The sequence below is a fragment of the Gracilinanus agilis genome, chromosome 2 (genome assembly GCF_016433145.1).
Source record: "Gracilinanus agilis isolate LMUSP501 chromosome 2, AgileGrace, whole genome shotgun sequence".
NCBI classification, from domain to species: domain Eukaryota; kingdom Metazoa; phylum Chordata; class Mammalia; order Didelphimorphia; family Didelphidae; genus Gracilinanus; species Gracilinanus agilis.
The window spans coordinates 39289754-39310837 of record NC_058131.1 but is presented as its reverse complement, the minus strand read 5'-3'; the positions used below and the strand labels follow the sequence as shown (position 1 = coordinate 39310837).

Sequence of the window (21084 nt, the reverse complement as noted above, 5' to 3'; positions counted from 1 at the left end):
GAGCTATAAAGGGAGAAGCTAGTGAGATTTAAAAAATGTGATCACAGAAAGGAGAGAGCCTCTTCTCTCCTGTGACTGATCCATAGCAAGCCTTTATGGCTGCTGTGGTGGGGACGGGGAGATTCGATTTAGCTGTTTTTTTCATCATTTTAAAAGAAGTGTGGTTTCTCTGGGCTGGGAATATGCTTCCCCAGAGGGTATGCTTTGACCAAGGCCTTCCCAAGGCCTCCCTTCATCAGACTACATGCCAGAGAGACGTTATAGCACTGATGCCTTGGATTTAGGGGAATGCGGTAAGAATCAGAGGGTGACAACATTCTCACGTGTCATTCTAGGGGCTCCCTCTGCTCAGGCAACAGCAGGGAATATACAAGGAATTCTGAAGTAAATGAGGGATGTCCCCAGCTTCTGAAAGTTCTTCTCGACCAACCTATCTTTGTCAACGGTAATCACCAAGATAATTGGGAAACATTCACTGAGTACCTACTATATGTCCCTTGGCATGGTCCCCTGTGCCTTTTCTAAGCAGTCACTTGGGGAAGTCACAGATGGCTTCAACACCCACCCCCATACCACACCTCACTGCCACAATGTGGCTCCTTGTCCTTTGGGGTCCCCCTCCCAAATCCAGGTAATCTAAGTAAACACCCAGAAGACTCGAGGAGGCTGTGTAATCATTCCTTGGAAATGCTAAGGCTTCTTATCTCACTCTTGTGTGCCCAAAGGCCCACTACTGCATGGGCCACTATCCTTCCTTCAAACATGTAAGTGAAAGAGAGCAGGACCATGGAGAAGACTTCCTGATTCCAATCTCCTACTGTTACCAGCAGGAAAAGCCCTTATTGGACAACTCAGAATGCCTATTTTAGGGACAGGAGGCCAGGAGAGAAGCCATGCCTTTGGCTGGTCATGGCAAGAAATCCAAGCTAGAAGAAGAGATGGGGAGGCGATGGCAGGGTCCTTCCTCAGGGGAGGCCTCTCCTAGCAAACAGCCCACAAAGCCCAAAGAGAAAGAGTTCAGCAGATAGAACAAACAGGGAAAGGGGAAAGCAGGGCAAGGAAGACCAGGCAGAAAGTGGCTGCTCTGCCCTGTATTCTGCCTCCATCCTGGAGGGAGATCCCAGATTGGGACAAATGCAGTCAGGGTCTTTGTAGTGTGATGCAGACTCAAGTGAAGGGAATGCCCAGGTCACCCAGCAAGTATCTAAAGAAGGATCTGAACCAAGGCCCCACCGACTTACACCCTCTCTACTCTCCTTCTAGGCATTGTGCTCAATAAGATTTACTTTCAAAATTGGGAAGATTGGGGTTAATATGTGCCACAAAGCTAGGAGATCAGCTGGGGAATCTTACCCTCCTGGGCACTGGAAAGTTATTTCAGGTGGGAAGGCAAGCCTCTGAGATTGCGAATCAATTCCCAACCTTTGTTTAAGGATTCATTATCTCCTGGGAGTCCAACAGAGCAGCTACGCATGAGCCACAAACAGGAACTGAGAGCACTTCAGAAGTACCAGCAGAGCCCCTGCCTTCCCGAGCATCACATTTCACCCCTAGAGGCTGGTCTCTGAGTTATCTCATTTGAACCTCATGAACGCCCTAGAAGGCAGGGCTGTTGTTATCCCCATTTTGAGGAGCCTGAGGAAGACAGAGGTTAGGTGACTTGCCCAGAACCACACAGCAAATAAAAGTCTGAGACTGGATTTGAACTCAAGTTTTCCCGACTTGCTGATGTGTGTGCGCGCACATGTACACGGCATTCTACATGCAGTCCAAAGGCCACAGTGAGTGCTGGAGGTCAGGAGGCAGAGTGCCTGTGGGAGGACGCCTGTCCTGCTGGATCCAGACTTCCCACCTCCCTAACACTGGCATCTAAGCGCGGCCATTTTCTCCACTTTCTGCCTCAGTTTTCTCAGCAGGAAATGAAGGTCCTGCTGAGCCCTGCAGGCACTGCCATAAGGGAAGCAGCAGAGGGGCCCTGGAGACTTACGGGTGGGCATCCCTGCTTCTGTTTGTGAGGCTCCTGGGGAGGGTCAGCTCTCAGTCTGTGGCTGCTCTGAGCCTGGCTATCTTTGAAGGCCCAGCTCAATCGCTACCTTTCCCCCACAATCCTCAGAGCATTTTGTACTTTCTGGGGCATTTCATGCCTTATTTGTTGGTGATCAGGCTGCAAACTCACCACAGGCAGGGACTGCACATCCATGTCACTTCTGTACACCTCCTAGACACCTAACACACAGTTGGTGCTCAATAAATGTTGAACAAAATCCATGAAAAGAACTAGGGCCCTGGTTTACCTGCTTATTAGGAAAACAAAATGGAGCCAGCAAGGCCAGAGCAGCATCAGTGCCAAGTAGGGGCAGTGGCAAGGGGCTGTGCTATCTGCCACCACCTGGGGGGCCAAGTGGCTTCCTTCCTGCACCCTGGTGCTTCCTACCTACTTGGCTGCAAGTTCAAATGGAGACACACAGGATGGACTCCTGAGAATTCTGATCTGACTGAGAGCTTGACAGAGAACATCAGGCCAAACCCCTCCATGAAGATGGAGAAGAAGAGACCCAGGGGCATAGCGGGAGGAAGGAGCCAAGGTGGACTCTTTCATTAGCCCCAAACCCAGTCCAGAGGCTCCCCCAAAGGTCTGCAACCAAAGCCGCTGCCCTCATCCCCCAGGCAGCAGGGCCACAATGAAAAGACTTGTTTCCCCCAGTGCCCGCCCTGTCGAGGCTCACCTCCAGTGCCAGCCACACGGATGTCATTGCTGTTGCCTTCGTAAGTAAATAAGGCCCTGAAATAAAGCACAAGTGGATGACATGGTCAAGAGTCACAATACCCCCTCACCCTCCAGAAGCCCCTAATAACCAGTGGCCTCCCAAAGGGAATTAGCTCTATTGACAGAGCTGCTTTTACGTTTTACAAATTCTTTCCTGCCAGGCCAGTGGTACTAAGCATCATTATCTCCCATTTCACAGATATGGGCAAAGTTGGGGGATGGTCAATGACTTCTAATAAGTAGAACAAGAACTTTGGTCTGCTGGTACATTTCAAACCCAATGCTCTTTCCATTAGACCCATTTGCCTCTCAACCACCAAGCTAATACAATCTCTCTCTTTTTTTTTAAAACCTTTTCCTTCTGTTTTAGTATTAATTCTAAGATAGAGAGGCAAGGGCTAGGCAACTGGAATCAAGTGACTTGCCCAGGTTCACAGAACTAGGAAAAAGTCCGAGGCCAGATTTGAACACAAGTCTTTCCCAACTCCAGGCCTGGCCCTCTATCTACTGCCCCAAACTACAATTCTTTTTTAAAAAACTCAATAAGATAATTTCCAATAGAAGTCAGTAAGATTCTGGAGAGAACTTCCTAGGTTACTCAAAGAAACTCACAATCAAGGCTACAGAAAAGGCAGTATTAACAGGTAGAAATCATGGACTAAGCATAATAATGAAGCTGAAAGACAAGAGGAGAGATCCCCTTACACACCTAACCCCAAAGCAACTCCAGGAAACTAAGAAGACTGGGGAGGAGAAAGGTACAAAATTAGGCAAAGAGTTATCGCACCTAACTCTCCCTTTGTGTGTGCACCTGCTCCTTATATTTGTACCTAACATATCTGAATAGGAAGGGATGAGAATCTCCATCTTAATTTGAAGGAACTATTCTGACATTATAGATTTATTATTCCCTGGCCACTGTATCCCAGGTACTGGTCCATATCCTATTAAAATCATTCTCATTAGTATTAGACAAATTACTGTCTCTAGCCAATAGAAAAACAGAGTCTTGGGGCAGTTGGGTGGCTCAGTGGATTGAGAGCCAGGTCTAGAGACAGAAGGTCCTGGGTTCATATCTGCCCTCAGACCCTTCCTAGCTGTGCGATCCCAGGCAAGTCACTAAACCCCTATTACTTAGCCCCTTACCACTCTTCTGTCTTAGAACCAATACACAGTATTGATTCTAAGATGGAAAGTAAGGGTTTAAAAAAAAAAAGTAGAGGGTGTTTTTTTTATTTGTTTTTCTTTTTAAATAGCATGTAATTACCTACAGGGAATGCTGGGCAAGGAACTAATAGCAAGAATATCCATGAAAATATAGGTTTCTAAATAAACTCAGAGATACTTGGGAAATGTCAAAACTATGAGTTGTTTGATATTTACTTCACAGAGGAAGCTGACAAACAAGGGCCACTCCACAGTTTTCCAGCACAAAGAAGCAAACTGAGAGAAAACTCCCAAATCAAACATGGCAATCACATTAACCATCTTTAAAATAGTCTAGGCAACACTAATGCACTGCTAGTGGAGTTGTGAATTGGTCCAACCATTCTGGAGGGCAATTTGGAACTATGCTCAAAGGGCTTTTAAAAGAATGCCTGCCCGTTGATCCAGTCATACCACTGCTGGGTTTATGCCCCAAAGAGATAGTAAGGAAAAATATGTGTACAAAAATATTTATAACTGCACTTTTTATGGTGTCAGAACACTGGAAGATGAGGTGCCATCAACTGGGGAATGGCTGAACAAATCATGGTATTTGATGGTGGTGAAATATTATTGTGCTGAAAGGAATAATGAACTGGAGGAATTCCATGTGAACTGGAACAACTTCCAGGAACTGTTGCAGAGTGAAAGGAGCAGAACCAGAAGAACATTGTACACAAAGACTGATGCACTGTGGCACAATCGAATACTTTTCTACCAGCAGCAATGCAACGACCCAGGACAATCCAGAGGGCTTTATGGGAAAGAATGCTATCCACAACCAGAGGAAGAACTGTGGGAGTAGAAATGCAGAAGAAAAATATATGATTGATCACATAATTCGATGGGGATATGATTGGGGATGTTGACTTTGAATGATCACTCTATTGCAAATACGAATAACATGGAAATAGATTTTGAACAATGATTCATGTAAAACCCAGTGGAACTGCTCCTTGGCTCCAGGAGGGGGAGGGAAGAGAAAAGGAAAAGAACGTGGATCATGGAACCATGGAGAAATATTCTAAATAAATTAATCAACAAAAAATTTAAAAAAATTAAAACAGTCTTGGCAGATAGCTCTCAATTTTACATTCAATTAGGAGTTTCTAACCTTAGCTGGTGTCATAGAATCTGGTAAAATGTACCAACTCCCTTCTCAGTACAAAACAAATCACATAAAGTTACAAAAGAAATTATCAAAATAGTTTTAAAAACTAATTCACACAGGCACATTGGACTAAGAGCCAGGCCTAGAGATAGGAGGCCCTGGGTTCATATGTGGTGACCTCAGGCACTTCCTAGCTATGACCCTAGGCAAGTCACTTAACCCATTTGTTTAGCCCTTGCCCTTCTGTCTTAAGAACTGTTCCTAAGACAGAAGGTAAGGGTTTAAAAGTCTAATTCACAATCCCAACCTGAAAGCTATTCATGGTCCTCTTATTCATGGCCAGCGGAGCCCAGAGTAAGAACCTCTATGTTAGAAAAAGATCTGCAAAATTGATCTCCACCATATAGTAAATAATTCAGTTTAGAACTCATCGTTTAGCAGGGAGGAATATAAGTTTTTTTAGAATTCCCAAGTATGATAACAGAGTCTACAGGGCTCTGTGTATGTGTATATGTAACGCTGTATAATTAAACAGTGAGCCAAAGAAAGGATCCTATTGTTTCTACTAGCCTAACACACTGGCTTCACTTAGAGCCATGTCAAGATATCAAGTAGAGATAGTGGTGAAGTGAAAAGGATGAAGGAGGGAAAACAGACCAGACAGGATGCAGTGGATCAAGTTAATAAGGAAACAGAACCAAAGGAAATACTGGAAGGGCTGAAACACAATACAAAAGACTCTCAGCTACCCAGGTGGGAATAAAGACTAGTGACCCACAGGAAACAGGGGAAAGGCTGTTATTTCAAATCATCCCACCTCACTTAGCATTGTCTATGTGGTCACTCGGGGCTTCTGCTGCTGCCAAATATTTCACTCCTCCTAGATGGCTAAAAGACTACTCCTTTCTATGAAGACAAAGGTCTAACCAAATTATACTAGTTCCAGCAGGGCTGGGTCCTCACGGCTAACTCCAAGAGAAATCTATTAGTGCCTGGCACCTTTTTTTAAGCCTTACCCTTCCATCTTAAAATCAATACTGTTTATTGGTTCCAAGGAAGAAGCAGTAAGGGCTGGGCAATGGAGGTTAAGTGACTTGACCAGAATCACATAGTTAGGAAGTGTCCAAGACCATACTTGAATCCAAGGCCACCTAGCTGCCCCCAAACCCTCTTTCTGATAGGAAGCCAAATAACTCTCTGGCCCTGTTGTACCTCTTCAAATTTTCCTCCCACTAATCCCCAAAGGCCCCAGGCTCAGGCTAAACTACTCTTCTTGTTCCCAGTAACAGAACAGTTCTACACATAGAATCTGGGAAGGTTCACAGAACAGACTAGCTGGGGTCTAAAGTAGGAAAAGGAATTACAAGGAGAGAGGGGAGGCCCCTGAGTTAGGATCAAGAGGAAACTAAAACCCCCCAAAGAAGAAAAGTCAAAGCAATGAGACAAGAGAGTCAAAGACACAAATAATCTAGGGGTGGTAAGAGTGTCAGAAAGGACATCCCAGCTCCTGCCCAGGGTGCTGAAGAGACAGCTTGAAACCAGATTATGAGGGATTTGAAAGTCAAGCTTCAGATACTTTGGAAGGTTCTGAGGTAGGAGAATGAACCAGTTGGTCAAAGAGGCCTTTTGACAAGACAGTTCTGGTAGCAGGCTATAGGACTGAAATGGGGAGGGATTTGATGCAGGAAAATCTATCAGGAGTTTCAGTTTATTATTATTATTATTATTATTATTATCAGTTTTATTATGGTAAACTAAACATACAGTCTGTGGTGGTAATACCTGCCTCAAAGATTAAGATTTATGAAGCATTTCACGGCTACTCATTTCATTACTGACTCTCATACTAATCCAGGGAGAGAAGCACTACAACTACAAGTCTGGTTCCTATTTTTCAGAAATAGGAAACAGACTCAGAGGTTTTGCAATTTTCCCATGTTCACACAGTGTCAAGAGTTGAGATTCAATCCCCTTTCTTACCTGACTCAAAGTCCAGAGCTCTATCCTTTATATTACCCAGCCTTCCTTACTAGGGTGGTAGCAGTGAAAATGGAAGAGAGGATGGATTCAAGAAATATCACAAAGGAAAAATCAGTAAGCCTTTGTGACTGACTATAGATGGGAGGCAAGGACCAGAGAGAAGTCAAAAATGTCTCCAAGATTTCAACTTGAGTAACAAGGCAAATGGTTAGAAGAAAAGCAAAAATAGGGAAGTCAAAAATGGGAACTGAGTTTTAGAACTAGGTTCAAAAGTCGTACTTTAGGCAAAATGTGTTGGCAAACCACTTGTGCTGACAGGATATCAATAGACCTTTGGAAATAAGGTGTCTCGGCTAAGGGATTCTGACCCAGCCAGGAGATTCCCCCAAAGACAGAAATATCCTGAAAAGGGCAGGGAGGGGGTATAGAAGGAACAGGTCCTTATGCTGCCAGGGGTGCAGCCTGCTAAAAGGGCATGCTTGCACTACAAGTTATATTTGGTGCTAGAGACTGCAGAGGAAGAGGACCCAGGAGTCTTAAGGGGGAAATGATGAGGTGGGGAAGGGAAGACTTCCATTTCCTGCTGAGCCATCTCATCTCAGGTAAGAGGATGCCGTGACTGTCCAATCTTTATCTGTGCCAGCACAGGGAAGCTCCCACCTCTGGCTATGCAGACCCAATGCCCATCTCTGAGCTGTATCCTCCCCAATCTCCAGCCCTCAAAGGGAAGAGGAGTGTAGAAACAGGGCCTCCCATGTGATCATCTGCCTTCCATCTCATGCTATGTGTCTCTGACCCCACCTGCAGCCTCCTTTGGGAAGCAGAATGGGACCTTCCGCACAGCATCCTCACACTGAGCAATACCTTTGGCCTTGCACCCAATTATCTAACTTTGATCTATTCCCTCTACCCTCTGTATCTGCACTGTGTCCTCAACTCTCTTCAGGCCATCTCCCTGCACTAACCTCTCTCCTCTTTGTCCATCCTAGCTCCCTGGTAAACCAATCAAACTCTGCACTGTCCCCTTCTCCTGAATCTCTAGCTTGACTATCACCTCACCAAGCCTCCATCTTGGATCACTCCTACCATCTGCACGTGCTAGGGAACAAAAGTGGAGAAAATCCTGCCACCACTCTGAGCTCACCACAAATTTATTACACAATTTTATCTGAGCCCTCAGTGCTGCTTCGCAAGCCTATGACCCTGTGACTTCCCTAATCCACTCCAGTCCAACTCTCCTCAGTGACTCTCCCAACCTTTCCTTGCCTTCTCTCTCCCATGAGATCTTGGCTTCATCTTTTACAAGAAATATTGCATCCATTTCCCAGGAGCCCCCTCTTTTCTCCTCTTCCTTGTCTCCCATCACTCAGGTGCCTTCAGCCACTCCTCCTTCATTACTGTCTCACAAGAGGCAGTGACCTTACCCCTCACTGAGGCCAGGTGACCCCATTCCACTCTCTCCTCCAACAGATCCCCACTACACTATCACTTATTTTCATTCTCCCCTTTTCTACTGGCACCTTCTCTACTGCCTACAAACACTGCCACAGACGATTGTGCTTTATCTCTTCTGCCGCCACTGATGCCCCAACTTCCATCTCACTTTCCTCCAAAACTCCTTACAGCCTGGGCTTCAATTGGCCTTGTCTTGGGCCTCACTTCCTCCTTCATAGTCTCTTCTTTCCAGTTTTCAGGCACCTTCTCTCCTGCTTATCTGCCTCTCCTCCTCTGCTGGATATTCCTTTAGGTCCCTTCCTCTTATCAGAGGTGTCCCTCAGGGGTCTGTCCTGGACCCTCTGTATCCTCTACTGGACCTGCTGATCCTATCAGCTCCCTCGGATCCCATTCCCATTTCTATGCTAATGATTCCCAAATCTGCCTGTCCAGCCCTAGTCTCTGCTGACCTCCAGTCACATCTCCTTCTGCCTTTCACATATCTCCAATTGGATGTCCAGGAGACATTTCAAACTCAACATGTTAAAAACATTATCTTTCCTCCTAACTCAAGCCCCTCCAACTTCCCTACTCCTATCGAAGGCAGCATCCTCCCATCCCTCATCACCTCATACCTGGACTATTAGGGATGGCTGCTGGTGGGGGGGAGGTCTGCCTGCCTCAAATCTCCTCCCACTCAAGTCCACCCTGCACTCAGCCACTAAAGCATAGTCTGACTATGTGATTTTTCTTCTCAATAAATTCCAGTGACTCCCAGCTACTCCAGGATCAAATAGTGTTCAAAGCCCTTCATTACCTAGAATCTTCCTACCTTTCCAGTCTTCTTATGCCTTCCTCACCCCCACCGGACACCACATCGATCCAATGACTGACCTCCTGGCTGTTTCCCAAAGAGACTCTCCATCTCTGGCCATCCCCCACACCTACAATGCTTTCCCTTCTCACCTCTGTCTCCTGGTGCCTTTCAATTTCCAATTAAAATCCTGTCTTCTACAGGAAGCCTTTCCTAACCTCCCTTAATCTTAGTGCCTTTTTGCTTGTTGTCTTCCCCATTAGTGCTGTGAGCTCCTGGAGGGCAGGGATTGTCTTGTCCCTCTTTTTTGTATCCTCAGCATTCAGCACAGTGCTGGGCACAAAGTAGGCACTTAGTGGCTGCTTACTGACTGACAGTAGTGGGCAAAAGAATAAGTTCTATGGCACAACAGCTTTCATGATTGAGTCTGCAAGCAACAGATGCAATGCCACTCCTACCTCAGGGTGAGAGTGTCTGTGTGTGTGTGTGTGTGTGAGAGAGAGAGAGAGAGAGAGAGAGAGAGAGAGAGAGAGAGAGAGAGAGAGAGAGAGAGAGAAAGAAGAGAAGAGTGAGGGAAGGAGAGAGAGAAAGAGAGGGGGAGGGGGAGAAATAGGGAAAAGGGGGCACAGGGAAAGAGGAAGGGGGAGAGGGAGGGAGAAAAGGAGAGGGAGGAAGGGGGAATGTCTGTGCAAGGACATGGAGACAAGAGATGTAACATTATGTTCAAGAAAATGCTAGCAGGCCAGTTTAACTAAAATACAGAGTGCATGAGGGAAGAAATATGCAATAAATCTGGAAAGGTAGGCTGCAGCACAAGCATAAACTACATTATATGACATTTTATAGTTTATCATAGAGAGTCACTGAAGTTTGTGCAGAGGAAGCAGGGAGGGGAACAGGGAAGAATGGGAAAAGAAAGGAGAAGAGAAAGAGAGGGATAGGGAGAGTGAGAGAGACCAAAGGCTAGGAGGCTACTGTGCAACAATCCAAGTAAAAGCAGTTGGGCATGACTGTGGTGAGAGTGAAAAGAAAGAAGAGAGACTATTGTGAAGATCTAAATTATAAGCCTGGATAAATGACTAGGTATGGGGTGAGTCAAGGATGACTGTGATATTTTGAAGCTGGGAGAATGGAAAGATGGTGGTGTCCTCAGTGGAAATATGGAAGCTAGGAAAAGGAGTAGGTTTGGGACTAAAGAAAATGAGTTCTTTTTTTGAACATGCTGAGTTTCAGGAGCTTAAAACACATATATTTAAGTGATCAGCATATAAGACCAGTTCAGGAAAAAGAGGACCAGATAATGCAAATTCAGGAGTCATCTGCACAGAGATGATATGAGATTACTTCTATATTGATGATCTGGAAATCATTAACAGAGAAGTAATAGAGACGAGAAGTCAAAGGAATATCACTAAAATTGATGGCAAAATTTCCTTCCTCAAATAGGATAAGTAAAAACCTAGCACTAGAACCTTTCAGGGCCTCGAAGTATAAGATTAACTGTCTCCAAGCAAAATATTGCAGTTTCCCATCACCAAATTCCTATTTCCGTCTCCAATCAATGGTTTCAAGTGAGTCCTTGTCGAGTACCCAGGGCAAGGTAGAAATGGAGCAGGTGGGGTGGATGGGATGGACCCAGGCTTATTTTCTGTTGTTGTTGTTGTTGTTTTTTAATATATAACCCTTATCTTCCATCTTAGAATCAACACTCTGTATTGGTTCTAGGACAGAAGACCAGTAAGGGCTAGGCAATAGGGGTTAAGTGACTTGCCCAAGGTCACACAGCTAGTTAGTGTCCCGGGCCATATTTGAACCTAGGACCTCCCGTTTTTAGGCCTGGTTCTCAATTCACTGAGCCATCCAGCTGCCCCAATTTTCTGTTTTTTAAGTACCACAGTTGGTAGTTATATTAATTTTCTGGGACCTACATCTTCTCAGGCTCCAACCCTAAGTAGCCTCAAGTCAGGGTGAAGAAAAATTATTGTCTCCCAATATTGACTCCAAGTTTAAAAAGTACTCTGAGCTAAGCAACCTGGCTCTACACTTACTAAGGAAATTCAGAATTAATAAGGTGGTTTCAACCACAAAAATGAGATGTGCAGGAGATAATGGCTAAAAGATGTTGGGAGTCATAGCAACAGAATTACATTCTCAGAAGCCCCAACTCTCTGGACAGAACAAGATGAACCTTTATACAACTCAGCCTGAATATTTACCTGTGCTATAACTTGCGGAATTATTTTCCAAATAAAAAGATTGTTCTAATCTACCTTCACAGAGATGAGGAGGGAGAGCATTCAGCCAAGAGATGGAGTCTTGCTCATGGAACAGGAGGTAGTCTTCTACCTCTATCTGGTTTCATTGAGTCAACTTGATAAGCATTTATTTACGTGTCACTATGTGCCAGGCACTAACTAGGGCTAATTTTGCTAACTGCTAGGACTACCAAAAAAAGTCAAAAAAAAACAAAACAAACAAAAATAGTGCAAATATGATTATGTGGTATGATAGTGTTAAACTTGGAGCCAGGAAGACTTAAATTCAAAACCTGGTTTCATTCACTTATGGGACCACACAAGTTCATGTAAGCTGTCTGTTTTCTCATCTGCAAAATGGGAATAATAAAAGCATAACAGCATATTGTGAGGAGCAAATGAAAAAATATTTGTAAATCTCTTTTCAAACCTTTAAGTTTACACAAACAAATTCTTACAAACAAGCTATATTTTTCATTTCTTGTCTGACTGTACTACTCTGTGACTTCTCTGAGTTTTCCACCCCAGAAAACTCATTATTGAGATAACCTCACCATCCTGTGAGCTCTCCTAAGCCTGGATTCACCACCTCATCACAACTCTCAGTATCCCTGAAAGGAGTGTGGGACCATGTGCTCCAAACCTCAATTTAAGAAGGAGGCTCAGCTCAGCTACTTCATCTCTCACCTGGCTGCAGTAAGTACTTGAGGACTTCTCTGATCCTTTGTCTCCACCTCTTTTATCTTCCTTTTGTATTATCTTTCCCCCATTAGATAGACATGGACACACACACACATAATGAATGTTTCTTGATATAACCAGGATGAATTGGCACTAGAAGCACAGAATGTCAAACTGGAAAGCCATCATTTGGTCCAATCTCATTTGATGTTAAGGAAACTGAAAACCTGTGAGGCTCAGTGACTTAAGGTCATATAACTAGTAAAGGAGCACGTAGGCTTTAAACCCAAGTTCTGACTGAGTCCATTATTCTTTCTATGGCCATGTTCCTTCTCATATTGGTAAGTCGGTCCCAAGGCCCTATTACCACCTCCAACCAAGGTAGTCAACCTTAATATTCTCTGCTGAGCTTCTTATCAATATAACAGGAAATCCTCAAAACAGGCCAATGGAAACAAACGATTTAGGCAAAAGGGGAAGGGGGCACAAAATGGAAAATGACCATATATAGCAACAAATGCAAGTGTGTGCAGTGAAGAAGCTCCCTCAGCCACATTAACAAAGTAACGATGACCTAAGTGCCACAAAATATTCTCCTTCCTGTGAGATGTGCACCTGATCTTCAGACTTCACAACCTCACAAATCACTGACATAAAAGCATATACTGTGTCACCCTGTTGTTTTGAGATGAAAAACAGACCTCCTGTCCTTGTACTTGGCAACATTATATCGCTGAGGGACAGCTAGTGGGCAGAGCACTAGGGCTGGAGTCAGGAGGACCTGGGTTCAAATCTGAACTGGGACACTTGATAGATTGTGACCCTGAGCAAGTCACTTAAATCCCAACTGCCTAGCCCTTGCCACTCTTTCATCTTGGAAATGATACTAAGACAGAAGGTAAGGACTTAGGGGTCGAAAACCATAATTCTGCGGATTTCCCAAAAACCTGTGTTCTTTGTTCTTGATAAAACTGAGGACACTAAAAAGGTCAGGCCCTGTCTTCTCCATAATCCCATAGAATGCAGAATTTGATTTCCCAGACCAGTTCTATAGAAGAGACTCTGCGGCTCTATCCAGTATTAGAAGAGACAGAGACATGATGGTTTCCTGGACTAGCATGGGCCTTTTGGGCTATAAACAGAGCTCAAGGAGGAATGGAGAAGAAAAGCAAAGATCTGAAATTCAATGGGAAGCTCCCTAGGAACTGAAGAGAGAGAAGGTGTAGACCAGCCAGAAGAAGAACCCAGTTTTCCCCCAAAACGAAGTCTTTTGAGTGGTTCCCAAATGCCAAGTGCTCAAAGCCCCTATAAGTGAGTGCAGAAGCCAGAGACACCTTAGCTGAAGGGAAGAGGCAAGCAGGCCCACAGGTACCAACTGCATTCTTCTTGCTCCAAGAAATGTGGCCCCCTCCCATGGAGGCAACAATGTTGCCAGCAGCCCGGCCAAGGAGAAGGACTCAAGGCCTTGGACTGCTGAGTGAGCACCGTCCAGGTTCTGTGCTTCCCCATAGAGACCCCCATTCCCCAGGCTCTCACAGGAGCCAGGAGGTCTGGATGAGTAAGGTAAAGAAGGAAGTAAGCGCCTTAGGGGCCAGACCTCCCCTTCCCCACACCCACCCATCCAAAGGCCACACTGCGGACACACCCATTGCACCACCAGCACCCAGTAGAGGGAGTGTGTGGGTGAGAACCTCCCCAAGCCTGGAGAAAGGCACCCTGGAACAGCAGCAGCCTAGGTTCACCTCAGCCTCCCCGGTCCCCTAACAAAGACCCAGGCTTCTCTCACTTCCTAAAAGCCGAGACCCAGCACCCCGCTTTCTGCCCCATCTTCCCTACCTTCTCCCCAAATTCCAGGCTTCTCTCTCTCCCCCTCTGGAGAACCATCCCCAACCCTTCCTCCATCCCCTTTTCCCCAACGAGCCCTTAAAACCCTCAGGGCAGGCACCCTCACTCCTGCACCCTTTGGGCTTCGCAGCCCCCTCCCCCATACACTTCTCCACTCCCAAACCTTTTACATTAGGCTCCCCTCCATCCCTCCTCCCTTCATTCCTTATCCCCTCCCTCCCCTCAGGGGCCTCGATACCTCCCCTCCACCCTTTCCTCTCCCCTTCCTCCATTCCCCCCACCCCTGCGGGGATGCAGGAGCCTCCTTCCCACCCCTCCCCCCAGCCTCCCCTCCCTCACCAGTCCGTGGGTGACTTCTCGGTGACCACTTGCCGGTAGGCCTCCTGCAGGGCCGACCCATTCCGACTCAGGTTCACGGCCATGACGCCTCCCCGACCCGTTCACTCGAACTCCTCCTCGGTTCTGGGATACTCGCTTGTGGCTGACACCGCCGCCACCGCTACTTCCGGTTCGGGCCCCGCCCCCTGGTGGTCGGAAGCGACTTCGGCGGCGGCGCGAGGGGAGGAGGAAGGGGACAGAGCCTGGATCGGGGGCGCATGCTCGGAGAGGTGGAGGTGGAGCCTTGATGGGCGGAGTTTAGAGGCTGGGAATGGGGAAGGCGGGAGGAGCCATGTGCCCTAGAGGTCCGAGGCTGCCCCAGCATAGGTTGTCTGTCCAGTATGTCCGACCCTGAACTTTTAAGGTTCGAGTCTCTCGGACCCTGTGATGTCCTTCCCAACTTCTGAAAGGCTGGTACTGCTATTTCCCCTCCCTCCGCCCCCTCACCCCTCCCCCCCCCCCAGTGTGCGCGAGTGTTTCTTTTTCTTATTCCCCGGAGGAGACAGCCTGGGAAGGAGAGGTTTGGGGAATCCATGTGCCCAGAGGTCTACAATCAAGTGTCCCCAACAGCGTTTGAACCCAGGTCTTTCGATCCCGAGGCTGACCTTCCAAACTAAATAGGACCAAACACAGCTCCAGTCCACCCCACCTCCTGAGCACTCCCCTCCTTCCTGTCATTTGGAGGATGAATGGTGCAGGCCAAATTGGGGCGTCCCCCTCAACTCTTCACTCTCTCCACAAACTATAATTAAGCCATCACCCACACACTCAGCCTATTTCAGATCCGAAAATCCCACCAACCAATGCACAACTCATTGCCTCCTCACCCTACTCCTGCAGTTCCCATAGAGTTGGCAACGCCATCTTGTCATCCTTCATGCTCACGGCCTAGGAGTCATCCTGCGGATCCCTCGCTATCACCAATACCTAAGGCCAAGGCCTGCCGGTTTCACCGCTTCTCATCTCTTGTCAGTTTCACCTGTCATCTCCTGTCAATTTCACCTTTCTCTTCAGCATCTCTTGTGGATTTCACCTCTCTGCATCTCAACCCTGCCACTGCCACCCTCCTGTTTTAGTCCATCCACCACTCAGTTACTAAAGTGATCTCCATTAAGCACAGATTTCCAGGATCATGGACAAATCTATTTGGCTTTTTAAACTTCTCACAACCTGGCCCCTTCCTGCTTCTCCAGTCTTCTAATACTTCTCCCCTTTTACTCTTTTGATATTTGTTTGTTTGGTTTTTTTTAATAAAAAACTCTTACATTTTGAAACAATACTGTGTGTAGGTTCCAAAGCAGAAGAGTGTTAAGCAGTTAAGTAATTTAACCCAGAGTCACACAGTTAGGAAGTGAGCCCAGGGCCTCCCATTTCTAGGCCTGGTTCTCAATCCCCTGGGCCAGTGATGGGTAAACTTTTTAAAGAGGGGCCAAAGGAAAGGAAATGCTCATCTGTGAGTCTGTTTCTTAGGCAAATCTTTCGAAGTTTCATTGTATTGTATCCTACTCATTGTGTTCGTCAGATTAGGAATAATGTTGCATGCCAGATAGCATTTAGCACAGGGCTTAGTGTAAGTGCTTTGTTTCCCATCTCCCTAGTCTTGTGCCACGTTACTCCCTTTCACATGCTCTTTTCCAGTTAATATGGCTTATGAGTTGATCCCTATACATGACATTCCATTTCCCATGTCTAGAATGCCCTCTGATGAACCCCTCCAGAATTTTTAGCATCCTTCAACACACAGCTCAGTTGTCCCCTACTACTGAAGAGGACTTAAAGGATCCCTCCATACCTCTGCTTCTATTAGTTTTTTTCTCCCCCTTAGAGTTATTTTGTGTTACTTTATACATTGTGTATTTACTTATCTGTAAAATGTGATTTCATACCCTCTCCTGAGTAGCACTGTAAGGTCCTTTGGAGTTGTGGCACAATGAGTGCCTTGTATATAATAATTACTTAATAAATGTTTGTTAAATTGAGTGGAATAGTGTGGGAACCTTGTTCCCTTATACAAGGGCTCTACAGGTTTTGCTGATTCACTGTCTAACCTGTATTTCTCCTTTCCACCCCACCCTCAAATATGTCATCCTAAGGGTTCATCATTAAAAGGCTTGTCACCAGGTTACAGCTTTTTTCCAGTGTTTTAAGCCAAAACACCTCAAAAAGACTGTCTACTATGGCAGTGAGATGTTGGTCATCTGATGGGCCAGTGAGGACCCACCACCAAGGGGAACAGGAGCCTTGAGGTACTAATATATGGTATTCTAGAAAGTTCCCTATAATGTATTGGAAAGGTGAAAAGTTAGTCTGTGTCCTTCTCCTACTCAGAGCTTAATCCTGGCACAGAGATCTCTTCCTAATCCAATAAACTGTCTCTAGCCTCTCCAAGGATCACATAAACCTGCTAACTAGAAGGCAAAGAAGTAGCCATCACTCTCCCCCATTCTCCCTTTTAGAATCATGAAACCATCAGCTAAATGTCTTTTACCTATTTGTCTGCTCAAGCATATTGTAGAGTTTGAGCTGAATGGAACAATAACACACATGACTTTTGCCAGTGAATGGGGATCATTGGAATGCAACATAGAAAAATATGGAGAAAATATCCAGTCTGAATCAAGCTAGGATAGCTTAGAAATCTCCATAGCAGAGGCTAGTTAATTCATCAAACTTTCTGCAGATACTTCAGTAATTCTGTGATCTTCTTATGACTTTAAGTCTGTCAGAAATTCTGAAGATAATTAGAAATGCCAACTAAAATATTTATATGCCATTTTTAGGGCACAAAACACTTTCCTTCTGATAATCCTATGAGATAAGCAAATGTAAGCATTATTATCCCATTTTACAGCTGAGAAATCTGATCACAAAACTAGGCTTCAACTTAGGAATTCTGACCTCAGGGCCAACTCTCAACTAAATCATGCTGAAATTAATTTGTTCTACATATCCTTACCATCTGTCTCCTGCACATTGTGATGACTATCTTTATATTCATTTTCCAGAACACCAAGAAAGCCACCATGTGCTAAGACCTAAATGCCTCCTTCCTCACCGAATAGACTTTGCCAGTGTCTTTAACTAAGAAGACTCACCATTTCCAAGATGGGCTTCTTCCAGGTTTCCTGATTTCTCCCAAATACATTCTCCTTCCATTTGTCTGGTTTCATTTCCCCACCCTTGGTATCTGCCTCTTCCTATATCCATTTCTTTTATCTGCTTTTGTGTTCTTCTTCAGGTATCCTTCTTTAGCCCCACGATGGTAGTAAATAATTACTCTCTTAACTGAACTCGAAGCCACTGAAGGTCCCCTTCGCTATCCCATCATTCAATATTAAGCTTAAGTTTCTCTGCTCTAGTTCAAGCTTTGTAAAGCTGCCTGACAATCACTCCTTTCCTCAAAAATGTTCCATGATTTGCTATTGCTTATAGGATAGAAACTCCTTAGCCTACTACCTCATTCCTGCCCACCATCAACATTTGCTGTATAGATTTCTTACTGGGTTGCTCCCATGGCACAGTATCCCTGGCTACCCTTTTGATTAGAGGCTACACCAATATTCCTTCCCCGCAGCTCACTGATCAAGGAGGAAGAATTGGAACACTTTTTTTTCCCCATTGCCACTTCCATGTTCTTCTCCTTCCTCCATCACTTAGTAACCTTTCCTTCTTTGAGGTTCCTGCTATTTATATCTACCACCCAATCAAAATCCTGGTAGCTACTGCTTAAGATACCATACAAACACACACACACACACACACACACACACACACACACACACACACACACACACACCATTTCCTATCCTTCCTCAATGAATTAAGTACATGAATCACAATTTTTCTTTCCTTCCCAACTTCTGCTGTCATACCTGGGGAATTCAACATACATAATGATTCTCCCTCAAACATTAACCACTCAGTACCACAACCTTCCTTTTATGAGCTACTCCTCCACCTTAGCTATACAGTAAAGATGGTCATACCCTTAATCTTGCTTTCACCCACAAATGTACTACCCTCATGTATAAAAATTTTGTAAACCCCTTATCTAACCACAGTCTATTAGCTTTTCTTCTCTTCCTCCACATTTCCTTACAAAAACCTACTCTTTATTCACACTGTGCCCTCCAGTCTCTTGACCCCTCAATTCTCTTCTAGGCCATCTCCCTTATACTAGCCATTCTATCCTCTTCTCCACATCCTGACTCCTTGATGGACCACTTCAATACTACACTGTCCTGGGGGCAACTGGGTGTCTTAGTGAATTGGTAGCCAGGCCAAGAGATAAGAGGTCCTGGGCTCAAATTTGGCCTCAGACACTTCCCAGCTGTGTGACCCTGGGCAAGTGTAAAAGTGAAATTTGGGAAATGCCATCTAAAAGTATATATATATTTTCTATGGACACGTGGAAATTATCAAACTACATTTCCTGTGGTCCAACAGGTTTCCATTTCCGGTTCTTTGGGCGTGGGGACGCCTACGTCTCCACACAGAACAGTTTAAATCTCCTGGGTTAGGGGAGAGTGGCCTCTTGGCCAGCAGACTCAGGAAGAGACGGGAGGTAATAATGGCACGGGCGGCAGTTTTGAATTCTTACAAGCGTGTGGTCTAATCACTTTATCTATCAGAATGACTTTAATTAAAATACTAATTTATATATTTATACCAGCCTTTATCATTTTTTATCCTTATACAAGTCACTTAACCCCCATGACCTAGCCCTTACCACTCTTCTGCCTTAGAACCAATACACAGTATTGATTCTAAGATAGAAGGTAAGGGTTTAAAAAAAAATGCTGCACTGTCCTCCTCTCTGAAATGCCTTATCAGTTCACTGATTATATCCAGCAAGGCTCATTCCCACCATCCACTAACTTTGCTCCTACATGTCTTGCTGAAAAAGATAAAGAAAATCATGCGCTCTTTCTGACTAGGTCACTGCAAGTTTATGTTACACAACTTTGGGCCCTCACTGCTGCTAGGCAATCCTACTATATCTTCCTTATCAATTTACTATCCCACACTCCACAGAAGCTCTTCCAAACTTTTGCATCCCTTCTCAAACCTTCCATGACATCCTCTCTTCTCACTATCTCAGCTAAGAAGTTTACCTTATATTTTACAGAAAAAAAATTAAGGTAATTCCCTATGAAGTCTCTCTCTTCTTCTCCCTCTTCTTCAAATCCTATCTCTCAGATGCCTGCATCACCCTAGATCAGTGATGGTGAACCTATGGCATGCATGCCCAAAATAGCATGCTTGCAGTCACCCACCAGAGTTTGTTACTAGCATGCCAGAGGGACTTGGGGCAGAGGTGTTCCCCTCCCTCTCTACATGCACCTGAGGACATTCCTCACTTCACCTGCCCCTCTGCCCAGCAGCCCAATGAAAGCGTTTCCTCTATCCCCTGTTTGGATAAGGGGGAAGGGCAGGGAGCAGGGCATAGCACTAAGCCTCTGTTGGAGTGGGGGTTAGATATAGCACTTGGTCTGGGGAATGGGGCCTGGCACTCCATCTCTAAAAGGTTCACCATCACTGCCCTAGATCTTCCTTCACATCTGTCTCATATGAAGAGGTGGCCATACTCCTAACTTCCATACCTGGACAAGCCTCTCCTCTAACAGATTGCCCTCTTTCCAGGATGAAGTTTCCATTTCAGAACTAGAATCACCTTTTCATCATCGCCAAGAAGTAATCACCACTCTTTTGCTTTCAAATCTCCAGAGGATGGGGTACTTGCTCCCTCCTGAGCTAGCTCATTCTGCTTCTTGGTAACTCTAATTATTAGGAAATCTTGCCTTGCATCAAATCTAAATTTTCCTCATTGAAAAACATTACTCCTCTTTCAGACTTCTGGGGCCAAGTAGAATAAATGTGTGTCCTCTTCCATTTAATAGTCCTTTAAAAACACAGTTATAAGGTCCCTTCTATTTTCTCTTCTGAAGTAATTTATCAAACCTCCCAAAGCATGGATTTAAGGTCCTTCACCATTTTCGTCTCCCCTTTCTAGACACCATCAAATATATCAATGTCTATCTTAAATGTGGTACCCACAACCAAACTCAATGTAAACTTTTCTCACCTTTACGAGAAATCTTTTCTTCAGTGTCTTTTGTTGGCTCATTCTCACTTTAAGGTTATTAAAATCAAAAAGCTTTTTAGGATTTCATGCTCTGTCTAAACTGAATTCCTATTTGATTTCATAATTTTGTTTATTATGGGTAGATTCAGGTCTATTTTCTTACTCTACTTTCTCCTCCAGGAGTGTCTAAACCGGTATTAAACACTTAATCCTCATTCTACTTTTCCCCAGACATTTTACCACTGCCCAAAATTTAACCTGGCAAGAACTGAACCTACTGGACCAACTTCATTCTTGAAATTCTCTTTAACTACGTGGCTCATTCCAAAGGCATCTTCAGTGGTTCTGATGGGGCAATAAAGGGGGGTTCTTGAAGCTGTCTGTCTCTACAATTCATGATAGTCAAAGAACACACCCAGATGGAAACAGAAAAGAGGCTGTTCTCAAAAGGCACAGCAAGACCAATAAGAAAGGACCACTGTTTATTTAGCTTATGCATCAACAGAAGATTCACAGTTAGCAATAAAA

General features: G+C 45.0%; 1 protein-coding gene across 1 annotated transcript in view; it reads right to left on the bottom strand.

Moving 5' to 3' along the window:
* The window catches only part of DBNL (drebrin like), a 32129-nt gene extending 17614 nt beyond the window's left edge, over positions 1 to 14515 (bottom strand). Inside the window, exons 1-2 of the mRNA XM_044660448.1 lie at positions 14433 to 14515; positions 2727 to 2782 (exon numbers count right to left, since the gene is read on the bottom strand). Coding sequence (XP_044516383.1) covers positions 2727 to 2782; positions 14433 to 14515 — 139 coding nt within the window. The remainder of the gene's footprint in view (positions 1 to 2726; positions 2783 to 14432) is intronic.
* Between the last annotated feature and the right edge of the window lie 6569 nt (positions 14516 to 21084).